Source organism: Plasmodium malariae (genome assembly GCF_900090045.1).
Source record: "Plasmodium malariae genome assembly, chromosome: 6".
NCBI lineage: Eukaryota > Apicomplexa > Aconoidasida > Haemosporida > Plasmodiidae > Plasmodium > Plasmodium malariae.
Genome location: NC_041780.1, coordinates 274,005 through 291,510, shown reverse-complemented (window position 1 = coordinate 291,510; position 17,506 = coordinate 274,005). Strand labels below are relative to the sequence as shown.

The window sequence follows — 17,506 nt, the reverse complement described above, 5'->3', positions numbered from 1 at the left end:
CCACATACTCAGCCCATATTCATGCTTCTTCGTGTGTGCGTGTGTGTACTTTTTTTTTCCCTACTTGTTTGTCTTATTTTTGCGAAATTCCCTTTTTTAAAAAAGTAAAATAAAAAATGTAAATGCCAAAGCGATAGGAAAGAAAAACGAAAAATTGTTATACATACCAGAGTGGGGAAAAAAAGAAAAATTGCGACATGTATACAAGTATATATATGTATAAATGTATGCATATATGCATGTATACATATTCAACTGCGAAGAGTAATAAAAAGGTACGTACAAAAGCCCATCATCACATGGAGAAAAAAGAATAACATAACTGCGCATTTATAATATGACGTTAGAAAGAAACAATCTAAAGTTTATAAAATTATCATCAGAAAGCACCTCTTTAAATTATTATTTTATTATATACCCCTTGTGTGTATACACACTTTAAAAATGGAAGTAAAAATAAAAAGTAAGAATGAGGAAAATTTAGAGTACATTAAAAAATATGTTGGATATGATTTGGCAAAAGCGCTGTTTCTAACCATAAAGACGGACACTGAAGGTAAGAATTTTAAGTATTTATGTCTCACATTCGTTTCATCTAGTACTCATGTTGAATATTTATGCTTCACAAAAAAGGAAGAAGTAATAATTAGTATTAAATAATTTTTTATGCATTTGTCTTTTTTATTGTGTTGTTATTGTTACACGTAGGAATCACTTCTGCATTTGCAGCTATTTTGCAAGTCCGCATACGGATATATAAATACATATATATATAAATACATATATATATATATATACATATATATATATATATATATATACATATATATATATATATACATATATATGTTCATTTATTTTTCTATATGTATGATATGTTCTTTTTTTTTTTTTTTTTTTTCGCCTTGTAATATTTCCCACCAAGACCCGCTAACCCTTATTAGCAAACACCTACAAAATATTGCCTCCTTCAATGAAGAGAAAAAAAAGAAAAAAAAAATTTTCAAAAAAAAATTATATTCATATAATATTAAAATACATGATGAGATAAGTAAAAACTTCACAAAAAAAAAAGTAAAAGATTTATACGAGTTTGTAAATAGTAAGGGAAACAACCTGTTCGATGATTATGCAGAATTTTCTAAATTTTTAAATTTGATCAAAAACGTTTTTGAGGTGGAAAATGTGTACGTTGGGAAAATATATAAAAAAAGTGAGAAAGGAAGAGGAAATGTAAAGGGAAATGGAAATAAAAAAGGAAAAGGAAAAGGAAATGCGAGTATCATCCTGAAATTTATACATACAAGCGAAAATTGCGATTTAAAAGAAACAGTCTTATTTGATAAAAAAGAAATTAATAATATGTTTACTCCAGTTCTTGCAAAAAAAGAAGAAAATTTTCTTTTTGAAACAAATTACCTCTTTCCTAATATGATAAAAGAAAATTTTATATATGACGATTCAAATGAAAACTTATTTCCTGTTATTAACCCCTTCTATGAAAGTAGAAGCAGTATAGACAGAATGAAAAAAAGTATATGCTCTTCTTCTTATGCTTCTTCTTCTAAGTATGACCATGAAGGAAGTAATATAAGCAGTGCACAGGGGAATTCTGATCATGAGGATATGAAGGACCATCATTCGGGAAGTAGCCAGGTAGGAGGAGATACGACAGGGGATGAAGAGAAGGAATGGAGTAATGAAGAATGGAGAAGAAATGATGAAGAAGCAAGCGGGAGTGATGAAGAATGGAGCACAAATTATGAAGAAGCAAACGGGAGTGATGAAGAACGGAACGGAAGTGATACAGAGGATGGAAAAGAAAATACCAGTAGCACTAATATAAAAGAACGGGGTAACCATAAACACTTAACACATTCCCAGGAAAAAAAAGAAATTGCCATTACTAACGAACAGGAAGATTTTGAAAAGGAACAACTTGCAATGCTACATATGAATCTTACGTATAGTTGTATATATATTTATGAAATAATGGAAAGACAAAATTCGTTTTTATATTCCTACATGAAACCAGGAGATTTCCTTTTTATTCCTATCGTATATTACACATATTACGATTTTCATTTTTTGAGAGAACTATATGCCTTTAAAAAAAGCTTTTTTCATAACTTCAAAAAAGGAAGTAACACAAATTGTGAGGGATACTCTGCAAATGGTAAGGACACAGTAAAAATAAAATATAGCTAGAAAAAAAAAAAAAAAAAAAATACACACAAACACATGAACACACAAAATGTACACCTGAACGCTTCCTTTTAATAAAAAAAAAAAAAAAAAAAAAAAGACTCCTTTTCATTCCCATGTGAATTACATCTTTTTTTGCTTTCTTCTCTTTTCCTTTCTTTTTTTTTTTTTTTTTGATTGCCCATTTTGGTAAGAATGTAACAAAGATGGGGAAGTTAAAAATTCAGAGAGTGAGAGAAATAACCAATTAACAGATGAAGAAAACAATAAAGAAAGCGAAGAAATAAAGAAAAATAAAGGTCTTAATAGACCCAAGCTAGACTTCAAAAAGCGTGAAAAAGTAGAAATGTGTTTGTGCTTAGATAATCGAGGTAGTATAAAAAAAATAAATAAAAGGCATATTATCAGCCTTACCCACCTTTCCTATTTTTTAATTACCCGAATGTTAATATATGAGAGGAAGAGCATTAAAGAGCAGGTGAGGAACAGGAAATTTGTCCAAATGCATATATATATATATATATATATATATATATGTATGTGCATTTACATATATGTATAAGTATATATACAAATATGTTATGCATCCATAACAAAGTTTATTCAACTGGAAAAATTTCTTTGCATATTCAGGTTAATTACATGATCGAATGCGAACACGGGGAAGAAAGGAGACTCACTGATAAGTTAATGGACAAAATAGGAAACGTAAATTATGAACAAGTCATAAAAAAATTTGAAAATAAGTTGGAGCACCATTATTACTATGATAAATCTCCGGAGTTAATTAAACACATGTCGACTCTTCTATGGATTGAAAAAAAAATTCAGAAACGGAGAGAAAAAATCTGGGAAATCAGTATAACAAAATTTAAAACATAGTTTTGTCATTTTTTCATTCGTATTATCTTAGAACTAAGCAAATTGAAGTGAAAAGAGAAGAGAGAAAAGAAATACTGCCAAGTGTCAATGTAAAAATGTGTAAAAATAAAAAAATATATCTTTTATTTTTTTACAGGGAAAATAAAAATTGAATGCAACAAAAACTTCTTCCTAACCTTACTTAGTTGTTACATAATACTAGAATATAACTTTTTACCTTCTACATTCTCAAACAAGGCTATACAAGATTACGAATGGAGAAAATTAATACAATATATAAACCAAAGTTTTATAGACAAGCTAACATCATTTAATCCAGTGCTTTTCTTTCAAGGTAACTCTACAGGAATAATGCTCAGCATGCTTGGGCATTCTTATGCATACATATACATAGCTATGTAGAAGCATATGTATATGTGTATATACTGGGATAAGCAGTTACATACGTGCACACACTTGTGTATATATATATATATATATATATATGTATTATATGCACATGTATGATGTATGTTCAAAATAACCGCTATGTTGTGCTGCCTTGAAGAAAAAGGAATAGACAAGCTGCATGAGACGAGCAATTTGCTAAATAAATTAAGTTCATTAATAAATAAGAAATATCCTTCTCAAATGGAAAGCATAACTACATATGGAATAACTCTATTGAAGTTTTTAAATCAAGTAAAACAAATATATAGGCATTGGGGGAACCATATCCCGAAGTAGCACGTAGTGAGATGTGTTATGGTTTTATATGCACGTACGTATATTTATGTATGCGCTTATACATCTATATATGCATACACACTTACATACATACATATATACATATATACATATATATATATATATATATATATATATGTGAACGCACGTATTCCCACGCCCTCAGGTGACAATGAATATATTGAGTGAAGTGATCAAAGTAAAAGAATGTGAAGTTGTCAATTCTTCATAAAATAATCAAGTACACATAATTATAACAGAAAAAGAAACTTACATTCTTTCTTTATTTTAGCCACTTGAATAGGAATAACACATTATATATATATATATATATATATATATTTATGTTTTATATTTATGTTATATATTACTTTCCTTTTTAGTTTCATACGCCTTATCGATAATTTCACTACTCCATCGAATATATTTTTTTAGGGCATTTATTTTTACCAATTTGTACAAAGTATGTTTCTTTTAAATTTTACAAAAATGTTAACATTGGAAAAGTGTTTTTCTCTTCTTTTATTTTACTATTTTTTCCATTTTTACTATTTTTACTTTTTCGTAAATTTAACTTAACGCATATTACATCAACGTAGGAACTGCTTTTGTGAAAGAAAAAATCTTCAATTTTGTTGTCATTTTTTTACATATAAGGAAATACAAATCTAAAAAAAAAAAAAAAAAAAAAAAAAAAAAAAAAAGATCTATTGTTTTACCTGCATCATGAAAATGTTTCAATGTGCAATCATTAAAACATGTAGTGAGCATATTCTCCCCTAAACATTCAAACACTTCCTGCATTTGGACATTTGTCCATATGTACAATTGCTCGTACATAATTGTGTAGAGTATATATTAAAGACATTTATGATACATCACTGTATTGCCTACTCTAATTCATTCAGTATAATAATTAAAACTAAGACTAGGTTAAAACTAAGAGCAAAACAAAAAATTTAAATTACGAAATTGTAAGAAAGTGTAAGCCAGAATTACTTTTTTAATTTGTTACTTCCAGTTTGTTTTCACAAAGAGAAGTTTGTATTTAAAAATGACATTTAGATTGACCAAAAAACGCAAACGTACAAGTGTATTTATATATATATATGTGTATACATATATGTATATACATATACATATATGTATATTATCCACACAGACGTACACATAAACAATATGTAACATACACAAGCTTCTCAAATTAAGTAAATTTAATTAAAAATAAAAAAATGGTAAAATGCAGCGTCCTCTTATGTGTAGATAATAATATGTTCATCTTTTAAAAAGAAGGAAAAAAAAAAAAAAAAAATTTAAATGCAAGCTCTTTTTTTTTTTTTTTTTTTTTTTTTTTTATTATTATATACTCATAAAAAGTAAATTGTGCATATATATATATATATATATATATACATAATAAAGGATAAAAATAGTTCTATGTGTAAAGTAGGGGGAAAAAAAAAGGAAATTAAATTTAACGTGTAAAACTTAGGTGTATATACATTTATATATACATATGCATATACATATATTTGACAAAAGAAAAAAAACAGCTGAAGATTTTATGAAAATATGAAGAGTGTAATATATATATATATATATATATATATATATATATTGATATGTGCATATATATATATACCTACATATACATTTAACATTTTTTCATCTAATGATATAATAAAAATGAAAAATGCTTAATTTGAGAAATGCCAATAAACATGTTTAAAATATAAAAGAAAAGAAGTGCTAAATAAAAAGAAGCATAATCAATTATAAACATAAAAATAGCAAGATTTTATTTTTTCTTTCTCTTTATTTTAATAAATTATTAAAGATTTTAAGTGCGTACACACATATATATACGTGTGTGCAAATATGTATGTATGTATGTATGTATGTACGTGTATATATGTGTGTATATGAAAATGAAAAATTGTGTAGGATGGACAGAATAAATCAGTTTAAGCCTAATATGTTAACTTAAAAAAAAAAGAAAAAAAAAATTATAATAACAATAAAAATGGTAACAATAAAAATAAAAATAATTATAATAATAAAATAAAATGATGTAAGAACTGATTTATCACATCATCACTCTATCACCATTCTCTTATCATCATGTGTACTGAGATATGCTGTAAAGTATAATTTGTTTCTTTCCTGTTAACTATTTTTTTTTTTTTTTTTAAATGTAATAAAAAGAAATATAATAAGAATCATTAATCACAAGATCATAATTTAGTAAATCATTTTTACCGGTAAAAAAATGTTCATAATGTGTATGCGCAAATGTATATATATATATATATATATATATATATATACATATATGTATGTATGTATATGTGTAGGGCATGGATATATGTAAAATACACGAACGTCTTTAATTCCGTTCACACGCGTATGTACACACATGCGCGAGTATATACATGTATGCATATACGTGTACATGCAAATGTTAATTACTGTGGTGAAAATTCCCCCTCAAATCCCTTTTCGTCTCATAATTTTGTTACTACTTCAATTCTGATTTACATTTTGCTGCTTAGAGTTAGGGTTTTGTTGAAACTTAAACAGAGGGATGAATTTCTCATACGTTTTGGGTTTTAAATTTGCATAAGGCTTACCATGATTATATAACCAAGTATCATAATCCATATAAATTTTAACCAATAATTGTTCTATTAATTTTTTAGCTAATATGTAATGATCATATTTTTGACATGAAACACACAAATGTAATGATTCACTTGCTTCCTTTTTTTCTTCTCCTTCTAAATAACCTGATCCTCTACCTCTTAGTCTTAATTTACAATCCGTATCAATACATATCTTTTTCATATTTGTTCCCTTTAAACCTATTATTCTTTTAGCTATATCAAATCCATTGAACGGGTCAATTTGCACTTCATACTTAGCAGTGTATTTTTTAATAACTAAAAAATTATCTGATGGTATTATTTCTTTTTGTATGTAGCCATTTTTCATAAAATTATTATAATTTTTACAATTCATATTTTTCATTCTGTCCGTATATTTATTTCCTTCTTTGGATAGCTTTTCTCTATCATCATACAACATGAAACTTCGACTATCCAATATGCTACTACCACTGTTGTTGTAGTTGTTACTGTGGTTACTGCTCGTGTAGGTAGTACAGCTACCATTATTGTGGTTATTATAATTGTTATTACTGTTGCAACTACTATTGAAAACTTTATATTTCGCACTCATTTTATCTCTATTTTTTACACTATTATCATAAATGGTATTGTAATTCGTAAATTTCATATCGTATCTCATCTTGTCAAATACTTTTAACTTCTCCATTATACTGCTGCTTCCACTGCTCTCATCGTTTGTTTTACTGTTATATTTTATATTGTTATTGCTGCTGCTGCTATTATTATTATTATTGTTATTATTATTGTTATTATAATTGTTATTATTACTGTTATTACTATTGTTATTACTATTGTTATTATAATTGTTATTATTACTGTTATTACTATTGTTATTACTATTGTTATTGTTAATTTACTATTGTTATTACTATTGTTATTACTATTGTTATTACTATTGTTATTACTATTGTTATTACTATTGTTATTATTATTGTTATTACTATTGTTATTATTATTGTTATTATTATTGTTATTACTATTGCTGTTATTACTTCTGCTACTGCCGCTATTAATATTATTATTATTACTACCACTATACGCAGTTGGAGGGTTGTTCATATAATTCGGAAAATTTGAATTTTTCAACCTCAGATGCAGGTTATTGAAGTTTTGTGGATCCATTACAGAACTATCGGATATGCACCTTGTAGATATCCTTTTAACGTAATTATAATCCGCTGTTACCTTTAAGGGAGAGACTTTTTTTGCATTACTCGAGTTATTCAAAGTACTGCTACTATCATTTCGGATGTTTACACTGATAGCATTTCCACCATCATCTCCCCTATCGCTTATATTATTGTCGCTATTATTGCAGTTATTATTTATGCCATTATTTAAACTGCTATTAGGTCCGCTTTTAACTCTCAAATCGTAGTTATTCGTTAAGTTCATTTCGTTGCAGTTTCTCACAGGTTGATGTGGATGTTGGTGTTTATTTTTATTCTTATCTCCTTTCCCTAAATGATTGTTATAATTTAAATAATGGAAAGAATTATAATTATAAACATTGGTAATGTTCGTATTTTTATTTACATTGTAACTGTAAATGCTTTTCAATTTCATATTATTTGTGATATTTTCTAAATCATTTTGTGCACTATATTTGAAACCAGAATCTTTTACTTCTACGTGGCTATGGTCAAAATATTCAATACAATTACTTGATTTCTTAGAGAAGCTAGTCATTTGTTGGTTATTCTTGTTATTGCTACTGTTGTTATTATTGTTGTTATTGTTTGTGTCCTTTTTTATATTCATATTTTTCGTCATATTCATTGTGTAATCATACGAGTCTCCACTTATATTTGTGTTACTTGTACTGCCATTGGCAAAGTTTCTTTTCAAGAAAATTTTCTGGCCATCATTATTATTGTTACAGGTTGAGTTATTACAATTTACACTGTTGCTTGTGGTACTATTATTTGCTTTGCTACAAGTGCTAATATTGTAGCTACTATTATCCTTATCCTTCATGTTTACACTACTTATTTGGACGTTTAACGCGTTATCATTAATAGCATTACTCTTACAATCATCCTCATCAACGTTATCAACGTTATCAACATTGTCAACATTGTCAATATGGACAACATTATTATGTACCTCCTCATGGGAACCATCAATAACACTATTAGCATCACTATTACTATTTGGTAACACCCCATATAAGAAACAATTAACCGAATTAATAGAATTTAAGTTTCCTTGAAATATTGAACCTTTCTCATTATTATTATCTTTCATTGCATCCTTTACCTTTCCATTACTTTTCAGAATAAAATCAATCATCTTTTCATCCATTAGACTGTTTCTTACTAACGTTTCGTTATTGTTCTTACTTGAAGTGTTACTTAGATAGTTATTCATATTAGACATATTGCTCATGTTGTCCCAACTTCTAACAATCTTGGTATTTTTACCACCTAAGGAATAATTATGTAAACCATCATTTATTAAGTTGTTCTCCTTATTACTTTCTACTGTACAAACTACTTGTTTCATTTGTGTATCTTCGTATCCTTTTCTCCCTTTTTCATTACCTTGCTCAAGGTTTGTAGAAGTAGGCTTAGTACAATTATGGCCTACATCGAAATTGTCATACTTATCAGGGTGAATGCTATATTTATCAGGATCATTGTTATACTTCTCTAGGTTAATACTTTCTTGACTATACCCCCCCCTTTTTTGTTCCTCTTTTTCTACTAATTCTCCATCATTAATATAAACATCCTCTTTACTCATAATTTTCCCCAAATTTTGTTCACTCAAAAAAGTTGCAACAGTTGTACTGTCGTTATACATAATGTCTTCACTTAAATTTTTCCTTTTCTCCTCATCGTTTATCTTAATAGTACTATACTGATTATCATTTATATTGTTGTTACTACATCTATTTTCATTTTTTACATTTCTATCTTCATAATTAGTTATATTCTCATTGTCTTTTGATAATACACATTTTTGAAAAACGCTGTGCATGGTACTGAAGTTGTCCTTTTTTATGTTCTCGTAATACTTTCTAGTCCCTTGCACATTTGCACTATCATTGATGTTACTGCTGGTAATGTTATTGTTACAGTCATTATGAATACTATTATTATGGTTATTACTGTTATTATTATTGTAAGTACGCGCAGTCTCCCCCTCTACTAAATTATTTCGTCTTTCCATTAACCCTACCTTATTAACAGTAGCATTTCTACAATCACTAACCATTAATTTGTTCAAATTACACTCACTAATATCCTCTGTACAGTTCATGCTATATTCCTGTGCATTTACATCTATGTTTTTCCCTACATATATAGATGTATCGTTATCATCATTACCAACATCATCATTATCATCGTTTGTGTAGTGTTCGTGCTTACTAATGCATAACTTACTCTTGCTATTATCATCATGTAGCTGCAATGAAGTAACATTATTACCCCGTCTATGTATATGGCTATCACCCCCCTCTGTCTTTAGAATATTCATAATGTTCATATTTTTTCCCTCCTTCTTTAGATCGTTCATACGGTAATAACTACCATTAGTTATACGACTATTCTTAGTACTGTTGCTATTACTAGTGTTGTTATTACTAGTGTTGTTATTACTAGTGTTGTTATTACTAGTGTTGTTATTACTAGTGTTGTTATTACTAGTGTTGTTATTACTAGTGTTGTTATTACCAGTGTTGTTATTACTAGTATTGCTATTACTAGTATTGTTATTACTGTTTGTATTATTACTACTGCTATTATTATTATATATGCCGCCACAGTAATCACTTTCTAACGGATGTTTACTATTCAACTTGCTCTTTGAGGCATGCTCATCTTCGTCATTCTTTATATCATGAACTAAATTGTAAATATTGGAGTAATCGAGAGCACCTGTTTTTTTAATGCATACATTTGCATCGTCCAAACGAGGCATACCACTCCTACAATAATAAGTATTACCATTATTATTGTTACCACTTATATTATTACTATTACTATTATTATTATGCACTTCAGCAAAAGCTTTAGTACTTTTAATGCTTGCCATATCGAAAATGTCCTGTGAATGATTGTTAAAATCTCTGATAAGATGATGACCACCAATGAGCATACTATTAACCCCATTCGTACTATTCGTTTTATTCGCACTATTCGTTTTATTTGCACTATTCGTTTTATTCGCACTATTTGCATTAGTGGTGTTAGATACACCAATTCTACATGAATCGTAGCTCGTATTAGCAGTGCTGACACTTTGTTTGTTATGGAAATAAGCACCATCAACATATTTCATATTTCTACTACCATGTACATTCACGTCTTTACTTTTATAAATATTATTTATGGTAAGATTCATATTATTTTCCTTACTTGCATCAGGGAACTCATTTTCCCCTGTGCTATTATTATTTTCTTTTGTTTTATAGTATAAGTCTATGTAATTCTTTTGGTCGTTTATATAATTATTTTCTAAAAAATTTTTTATATATTTCATGAAGGAGTTATTATTCATATTTGCATTTACCCTCACATTGGGGCTGTTGGGGCAGTAATATAAATTATTGCTCACATTGTTCTGTGCTTTATTTAAATTTTCTTGTCTCAAAAAATTGTGTATGTCACTCGTATAACTGTAGTTGTTATCACTGCTATTACCGTTATTAGTGTTACTGTTACTATTGTTACTGTTACTATTGTTACTGTTACTATTGTTACTGTTACTATTGTTACTGTTTCTATTGTTACTGTTACTATTGTTACTGTTACTGTTGTTACTGTTACTATTGTTACTGTTACTGTTGTTACTATTACTATCTTTAATGTTACTATTGTTATAACTATGTTTATTGTAGTTTATGCTGCTTCTTACATTACTGTTTCCACTGTTATTGTTATTATTGCTACACCCCGAATCCTTATTCGTATATAACACATTATCATAATTTAACTCTTCACTGTTTAAGAATAAATTAAGATTACTATCTATAACATGATCAAATAAGTAATCAAAGTTTGTTTTATCATTTTTCGCATCCTTTCCATCATCAACATTTTTAATACGTTCACTATGTTCACTATTTGCAGTTGTCGTATTTTCTTTTATAAAGTTCTTACCTAACAACTTAATATTATCGTTGCTTTTAATGATATTATTGTTATCGAGAACACTAAAACTTACATTAGTTGTTTCGCTATTTTTGTAATTTATATTTCTTTCCACGTTTATTTCATCGTTCTTTTTGTTATCCCTTTCACAATCCTTTTCACAATACTTTTTGTCTTTTTCTTTTTCATCTCCATTTCTATGACAATCATTGATATCATTTTCACTATCATATTTACTGGAGACTCGATTGTATGTAATACTGTACTCCATATTTCTTTGTTCCCCTTGATTGACACTACTATTACTTGGATTGTTGAAGCTACTAACACGAACAATCTCATTTCTATCAAAACAGTTTTCGTAATCTCTATTACATTTCATGTAAGAGTTATTATAAAGTAGATTTTTTGAGTTTACAAAATGTTGCTTAATATATAATTCACTATCAATTTCTCTATCAGCTGTATTTAAAGAATCATCCATAGAATTAATGCAATGAAAAGTACTCTGTTTGTTATTTCTCATAATCATTATTTCATATAATGCATCCGTTGCATCACCGGCATCCATGTTTTCTAAACTATCCATGATTCTATTTCCAATAATTGACATTAGTTTGCTATTTTTATTAATCATGTCCACATCCCCACCATCATCATCGTCGTCAATGTTGTCGTTAATATTGGCTTTAATGCTGCCATTAATATCGTCGTCAATATCATAATCAACATTGTAGTTAATATCATTATCATTATTCACACCAGTATAATTCCCATTCTTCGTTAAATGGTATACATCCTTGCCACTATTGAACCCTTCCCCCTGGAAAAAGGTGTTACCATTTGCTGCCTTGATTTCTGGTTCTTTTACTACTTCATTTGCTACATACCTTTCCATGTATCTTGACACACATTTTCCGGAACAATCCTCCTCCTCCTCTCCTGTCTTACTAATTAAAACATAATTTAAGTTTTTGTTAAAACTGACAAATTTTGAAGCCTCCTTATTGAATGTATGTGCATTACTTGAGTTACATTTTTCATAATTTTGAAAACTCTCATTCTGTTTATTTATTTCCTTTCCATTAGTTTGTGAATCTCTGTTATGATTATTAAGCAATTGATTATGACAGCTACTATCATATGTTTTATTTTTTTCTACACTTTCTTTTGTATCTCCATTCAAAGCTTCATGACTACGTTCATCATTATATTTATTAAATAAATCACTACCACATTTATTTAAACCATTTGCAAATATAAATCCATGTTTTTCCTTTTTAAAATTATTACAAGTTGAATCAAAATTTGCATACAACTCCCTTATATTATTCAAATGAGTCAAGTGCACATTGTTCTTTATACTACTATCAATGATATTACTGTTTCTGTAAATATGTGTGGACATAGTATCCTCGGTACTAAAATATTTTCCTTCTCTCTCTTCACTAACATTTTTGGCAATGTCATTAAGAAAACTATTAAAAAATTTTGCTTCTTCTGCATTGTAATAATTCTCCTCTATTATGATATGTTTCTTTTCATTTATACTTGTGTTCAATAGTTTAAAATTAGAATCGACTTTTTCTAAAAGGCTAAGGGTATTATCTTTCCTATCATTGTTGTAAATATTTTTATAATTATCTAAATAATCAAAAACTGAAAAATCATAATTTTTAAAAAGCATTGATTTCTTTTCATTATTATTATCATGTTCAGAATGTGTGTTATAATCTGAACTATTTTTTGCTTCATTTAATGTCTGTAATTTGTTTGCCATTAGTTCATTACTATTTAAATTGTTATCATAAAAAGTAAATGTGGACTGATTTATAATATTATTATTTACATTATTATTGTAACTTTTGTAACACGCTTCCATTTCCTTAGTTGCACTAACAACACAGGAGTCGTTGCTACAAATTCCTTTCTTCTCATTTTTTCCCTTTATCTTGTCATTATCACCATATTCGCTATATTTTTCGTTTCCCCTTTCACTGCCCCTTTCGCTACTTTTCTCAAAATTACAATTGGCACTATTATTATTATTATTATATTTTCCCTCTAGAATATTATTTGAAAAAATAAACGAATTATTTGAATTATTTAAAGAATTGAGCCTCTTCAAATCAGTAGATGATGAAAAAGTTTTTTCAGAAACTCTATCCTTAATATTGTCATATAAACTTTCTTCTTTATTACATTCATTCTCTTCGTTCAAGTTGTAATTACTAACTTTATTGGAGTCGGTAAAACATGATTTTAGCATAATATCATTTTCATCTATTTGGTCATTTTTACTCTCATTCTCACCCATTTGGTAATTTTTATTTTTTTGTTCATTTCTATTCATTTCGTTAGTTATACTACAATTTGTCGAACTCTTTTGAATATTATCGTAATGTTGTACATTTTCTCTATATTCTTCCGTATTCTCCAACATACATCCTAACTTTTCACTACTACTACTACTGTTACCATTATCAATAAAGTTAACATTATTCATATGCTCACTATTTGTATGATGAGAGGAATACTCTTTATTTCTATCATTCGAATTATTTAACCCATCAAAATTTGAACTACTACCTGATATAAATTTCGTATGATAGTTACTCTTTTTATTTATATCATTAATAGCTTGGTTGTGACTGTTCTTATTTTGATTAATAGTTCCTGTGTTTGAATTACAAACATAGTTTATATCCTTACACATCATATTATAATATGTGTTATTATTAGTAAAGTTCTTATTATTACAATAATTCTTATCATTCAACTTGCTCGTGATTTCATTATTTTCTGCAACGCCAGTATCATGGAAATGTGTAATGTTGCTCTCAATGTTATCTTTTCTGCTACTAAAATTTTTATTTTCCACAAATTCAACTTTCCCAGGGTTACAACTCCCTGATTCGATACTTAATACGTTATTATTGCTACTGCTATTGCTGTTGCTACTGCTGTTTCTAATACTACTTCCACTACCATTTCTATTATGATAGCTATTACCATTATTATTGTTATTATCAAAACGTTTTTCCGAAAGGGCACTGAAATTACCTTGTGACAATTCTTCTTGCTCACTCTTCACATTCGTATCATTTGCATCTTCAATATTTTCTGATATATTTTTTATTATATTTCTATTTTCCACATTATATAATTTAGTCGTTTTTTCAACATATTTTTTTATGTGCACTTTGCCTTGTAAATTAACATTCTGTAGAACATCACTTTGTAATATATTACTTTCCTTTTTGCAGTCTGTTATATTTTCGTTGGATTTATTTTTTATCTTTGAATTATAAAAGTTGGCTTTCTCAGATTTCTGCAATAACTGATTCTTGTCCATTTTATTATTATTTTTTACCATTAAAAAAAAAAAAAAAAGAAAGAAAAGAAAAACACTTAAACTTATACAAATACACAAATTAATATGTATAAATTACAGAAAAATGCGCTTTTTCCATTTAAAAAAAAAAAAAAGAAAAAAAGGAAACAAAAGTGGGACACTACATAAAAATGGAAAATACTTATATATATATATTATATATATGTGAGTATATAGTTTCCAAAAATATAAACTCTTTATCATTCTTAATTTTTCCTTATTTTTGTTTTGTTTTGTTTTTATATTTTTTTTTCTTTTTCTTTTTCTTTTTCTTTTTCTTTTTCTTTTTTTTTTTTTTTTTTTTTTTTTTTTATGCTGTTTGTTTTAATTAGTCATTTTCAACTTTTTACTTTTTAATTACTTTTAAATATATGTATATACATACATATACATATTTTTATATATACAAAAAAATGTATGTTGTTATGTTATTTTTTTATAATCTTGAAAAAGAAAACTTTGAAATCTCGTAATTTAATTATAACAGAATTAATCTATTATTATACTCATAAAACAAAGAAATAGTAATTAATACACAGTTAAATGAAGTATAGAATATTTTTCATATTTTAATTTACATTAAAATAACTCTAACATACCAAAAATAAGTAGTGTTCTCTTTTTTCTTTTTCTTCCTCTTTTTTTTTTTTTTTGTTATTGTTGTTTTGTTCTTATTTTTTATAAGCCCAATTTGTTCTAAAATACATAAAAATCTTAATACATTTTAATCCTTTTTTATTTCTATTTTTCCATTATCTTTAATTAAATATTATCTGCCGTAACCTCTTTATTTTAAATAAGAAGGTATAAATTATGCATACACATATATAAATACACTCATACATTCACACATATATATGAATACCCCTACACACACATATATATATATATATAATACCCTACATATATTTATATATACGTATACACATATGTACATATAATTGTAGAGAAAAAAATAATTTGATGTAAATCGAAATAAATAGTAAATTTGTTAAAAATTAAAAACAAAAAAAAAAAGAATAAAATATTAAAAATTAAATATTATAAATGAATATCCAAAAACAACAAATGTTATTTCTACATGCCGATAATAATTTTGCTCAAAGAAATGTGATACTTAATAAATAACAAATTTTTATGTATATAAATAAAATTTAATGAATATGTGTTCATTTGTTATTATATACATTTATTCATATACACATATTTCTGCATCTTAATATACATATACATCTTTATATGCATATACACATATTTATATACATACATACATATATATATATATATATATATATATGTATACTCTGAATAATTCTTTAGGCTTAAAATTATTCACTTCTTCCTAAATAATTAAACAATATTAAAAAGTCACTTTAAAAATACATCTCAGATATATGTTTTTTTGTCATTGTTAATATTTATTTCATCACAAACAATAACATAAAATTTTTTAATACGTTTTATGATTTCTTTTTTTTTTTTTTAAATAAAAAATAAAACCATAAAATGTTTACATACGTATATATATACACATACATAATTACAATAACATATTTGAAATATTTTTTACAATTAACATACAAAATAACATGTCACAATACAAAAAATAAAATATAAAGAATTATAGACAAATATGCGCATATCACCATCAGGTATGTATTGGAAAGATGATAATATAAATATGTATACATATTTCAAAAAGTATAAATTTTTACAAGACCATAATAACTATTTTTAAAATTTATATATAAAAATATATACTTATATAAAAATTTCAGATAAATTATATTTTTATATTTTTTCAACATTTTTATGTATTACATAAATATATAAAAAAAATTATTGAAAATGTAGTAGTTTACAACATAGTATGTATAATATATATATATATATATAATTATTACACTTCTTCAAAAAAAAAATTATTTGACACACAAATTTTTTAATGTTATATTATCATAATGCATTTATAAATTAATTTAAATAAAATTCTTATTTTAAAAAAAAGAAAAAAGATGAACATAAACTGACAATAAAATAAATATAGCAAACATTTATGAGTATGCTTGGTGTATTACATATAAAACAGAAAACATAAAAATTTATATCTAATTGCAACACTTTTAAAAACACATATTTGCAGCAATATTATTATTATTTTTTTTTTTTTTTTTTCTACGATATATTCACAGATACAATTGACAAAAATGTGGAAAAGGAAAAACGTATTTATATATAATAATGTATAAACAAAAATGAGTTATTCTTTACTATATATAAGTACACTTATACACATACATATAAAGAAAAATTATATAGATAGCCATACGTAATAATACATATATACATCATGTACTTTTGCATGTTTTTTACGTTTCATAACTATTAAAGAAATAAAATTATCTAAAAAAGAAAAAAACACATTTTAAAAAAATAAAAATAAGTAGTATTAATAAAAAAATATATGTAATATTGTTGGAAATTAAATTATTTTGGGGTTGCCCCCATAGTAT

General features: G+C 26.2%; 2 protein-coding genes across 2 annotated transcripts; one reads left to right on the top strand and one right to left on the bottom strand.

Annotated features, from left to right (window-relative positions):
- Positions 1-444: 444 nt before the first annotated feature.
- On the top strand, positions 445-4,045 carry PmUG01_06014900 (conserved Plasmodium protein, unknown function; the record flags this gene model as incomplete). The annotated part of the gene is made up of 7 exons (XM_029003715.1): positions 445-556; positions 926-2,176; positions 2,400-2,683; positions 2,839-3,064; positions 3,224-3,421; positions 3,635-3,768; positions 3,980-4,045. 7 exons carry the CDS (start codon positions 445-447, stop codon positions 4,043-4,045), a joined length of 2,271 nt encoding a protein of 756 aa, XP_028859806.1.
- A 2,291-nt stretch (positions 4,046-6,336) lies between these two features.
- PmUG01_06014800 (conserved Plasmodium protein, unknown function) lies at positions 6,337-14,975 on the bottom strand (the record flags this gene model as incomplete). The annotated part of the gene is given in 2 exon segments (XM_029003714.1): positions 6,337-7,329; positions 7,344-14,975. 2 exon segments carry the CDS (start codon positions 14,973-14,975, stop codon positions 6,337-6,339), a joined length of 8,625 nt encoding a protein of 2,874 aa, XP_028859805.1.
- Between the last annotated feature and the right edge of the window lie 2,531 nt (positions 14,976-17,506).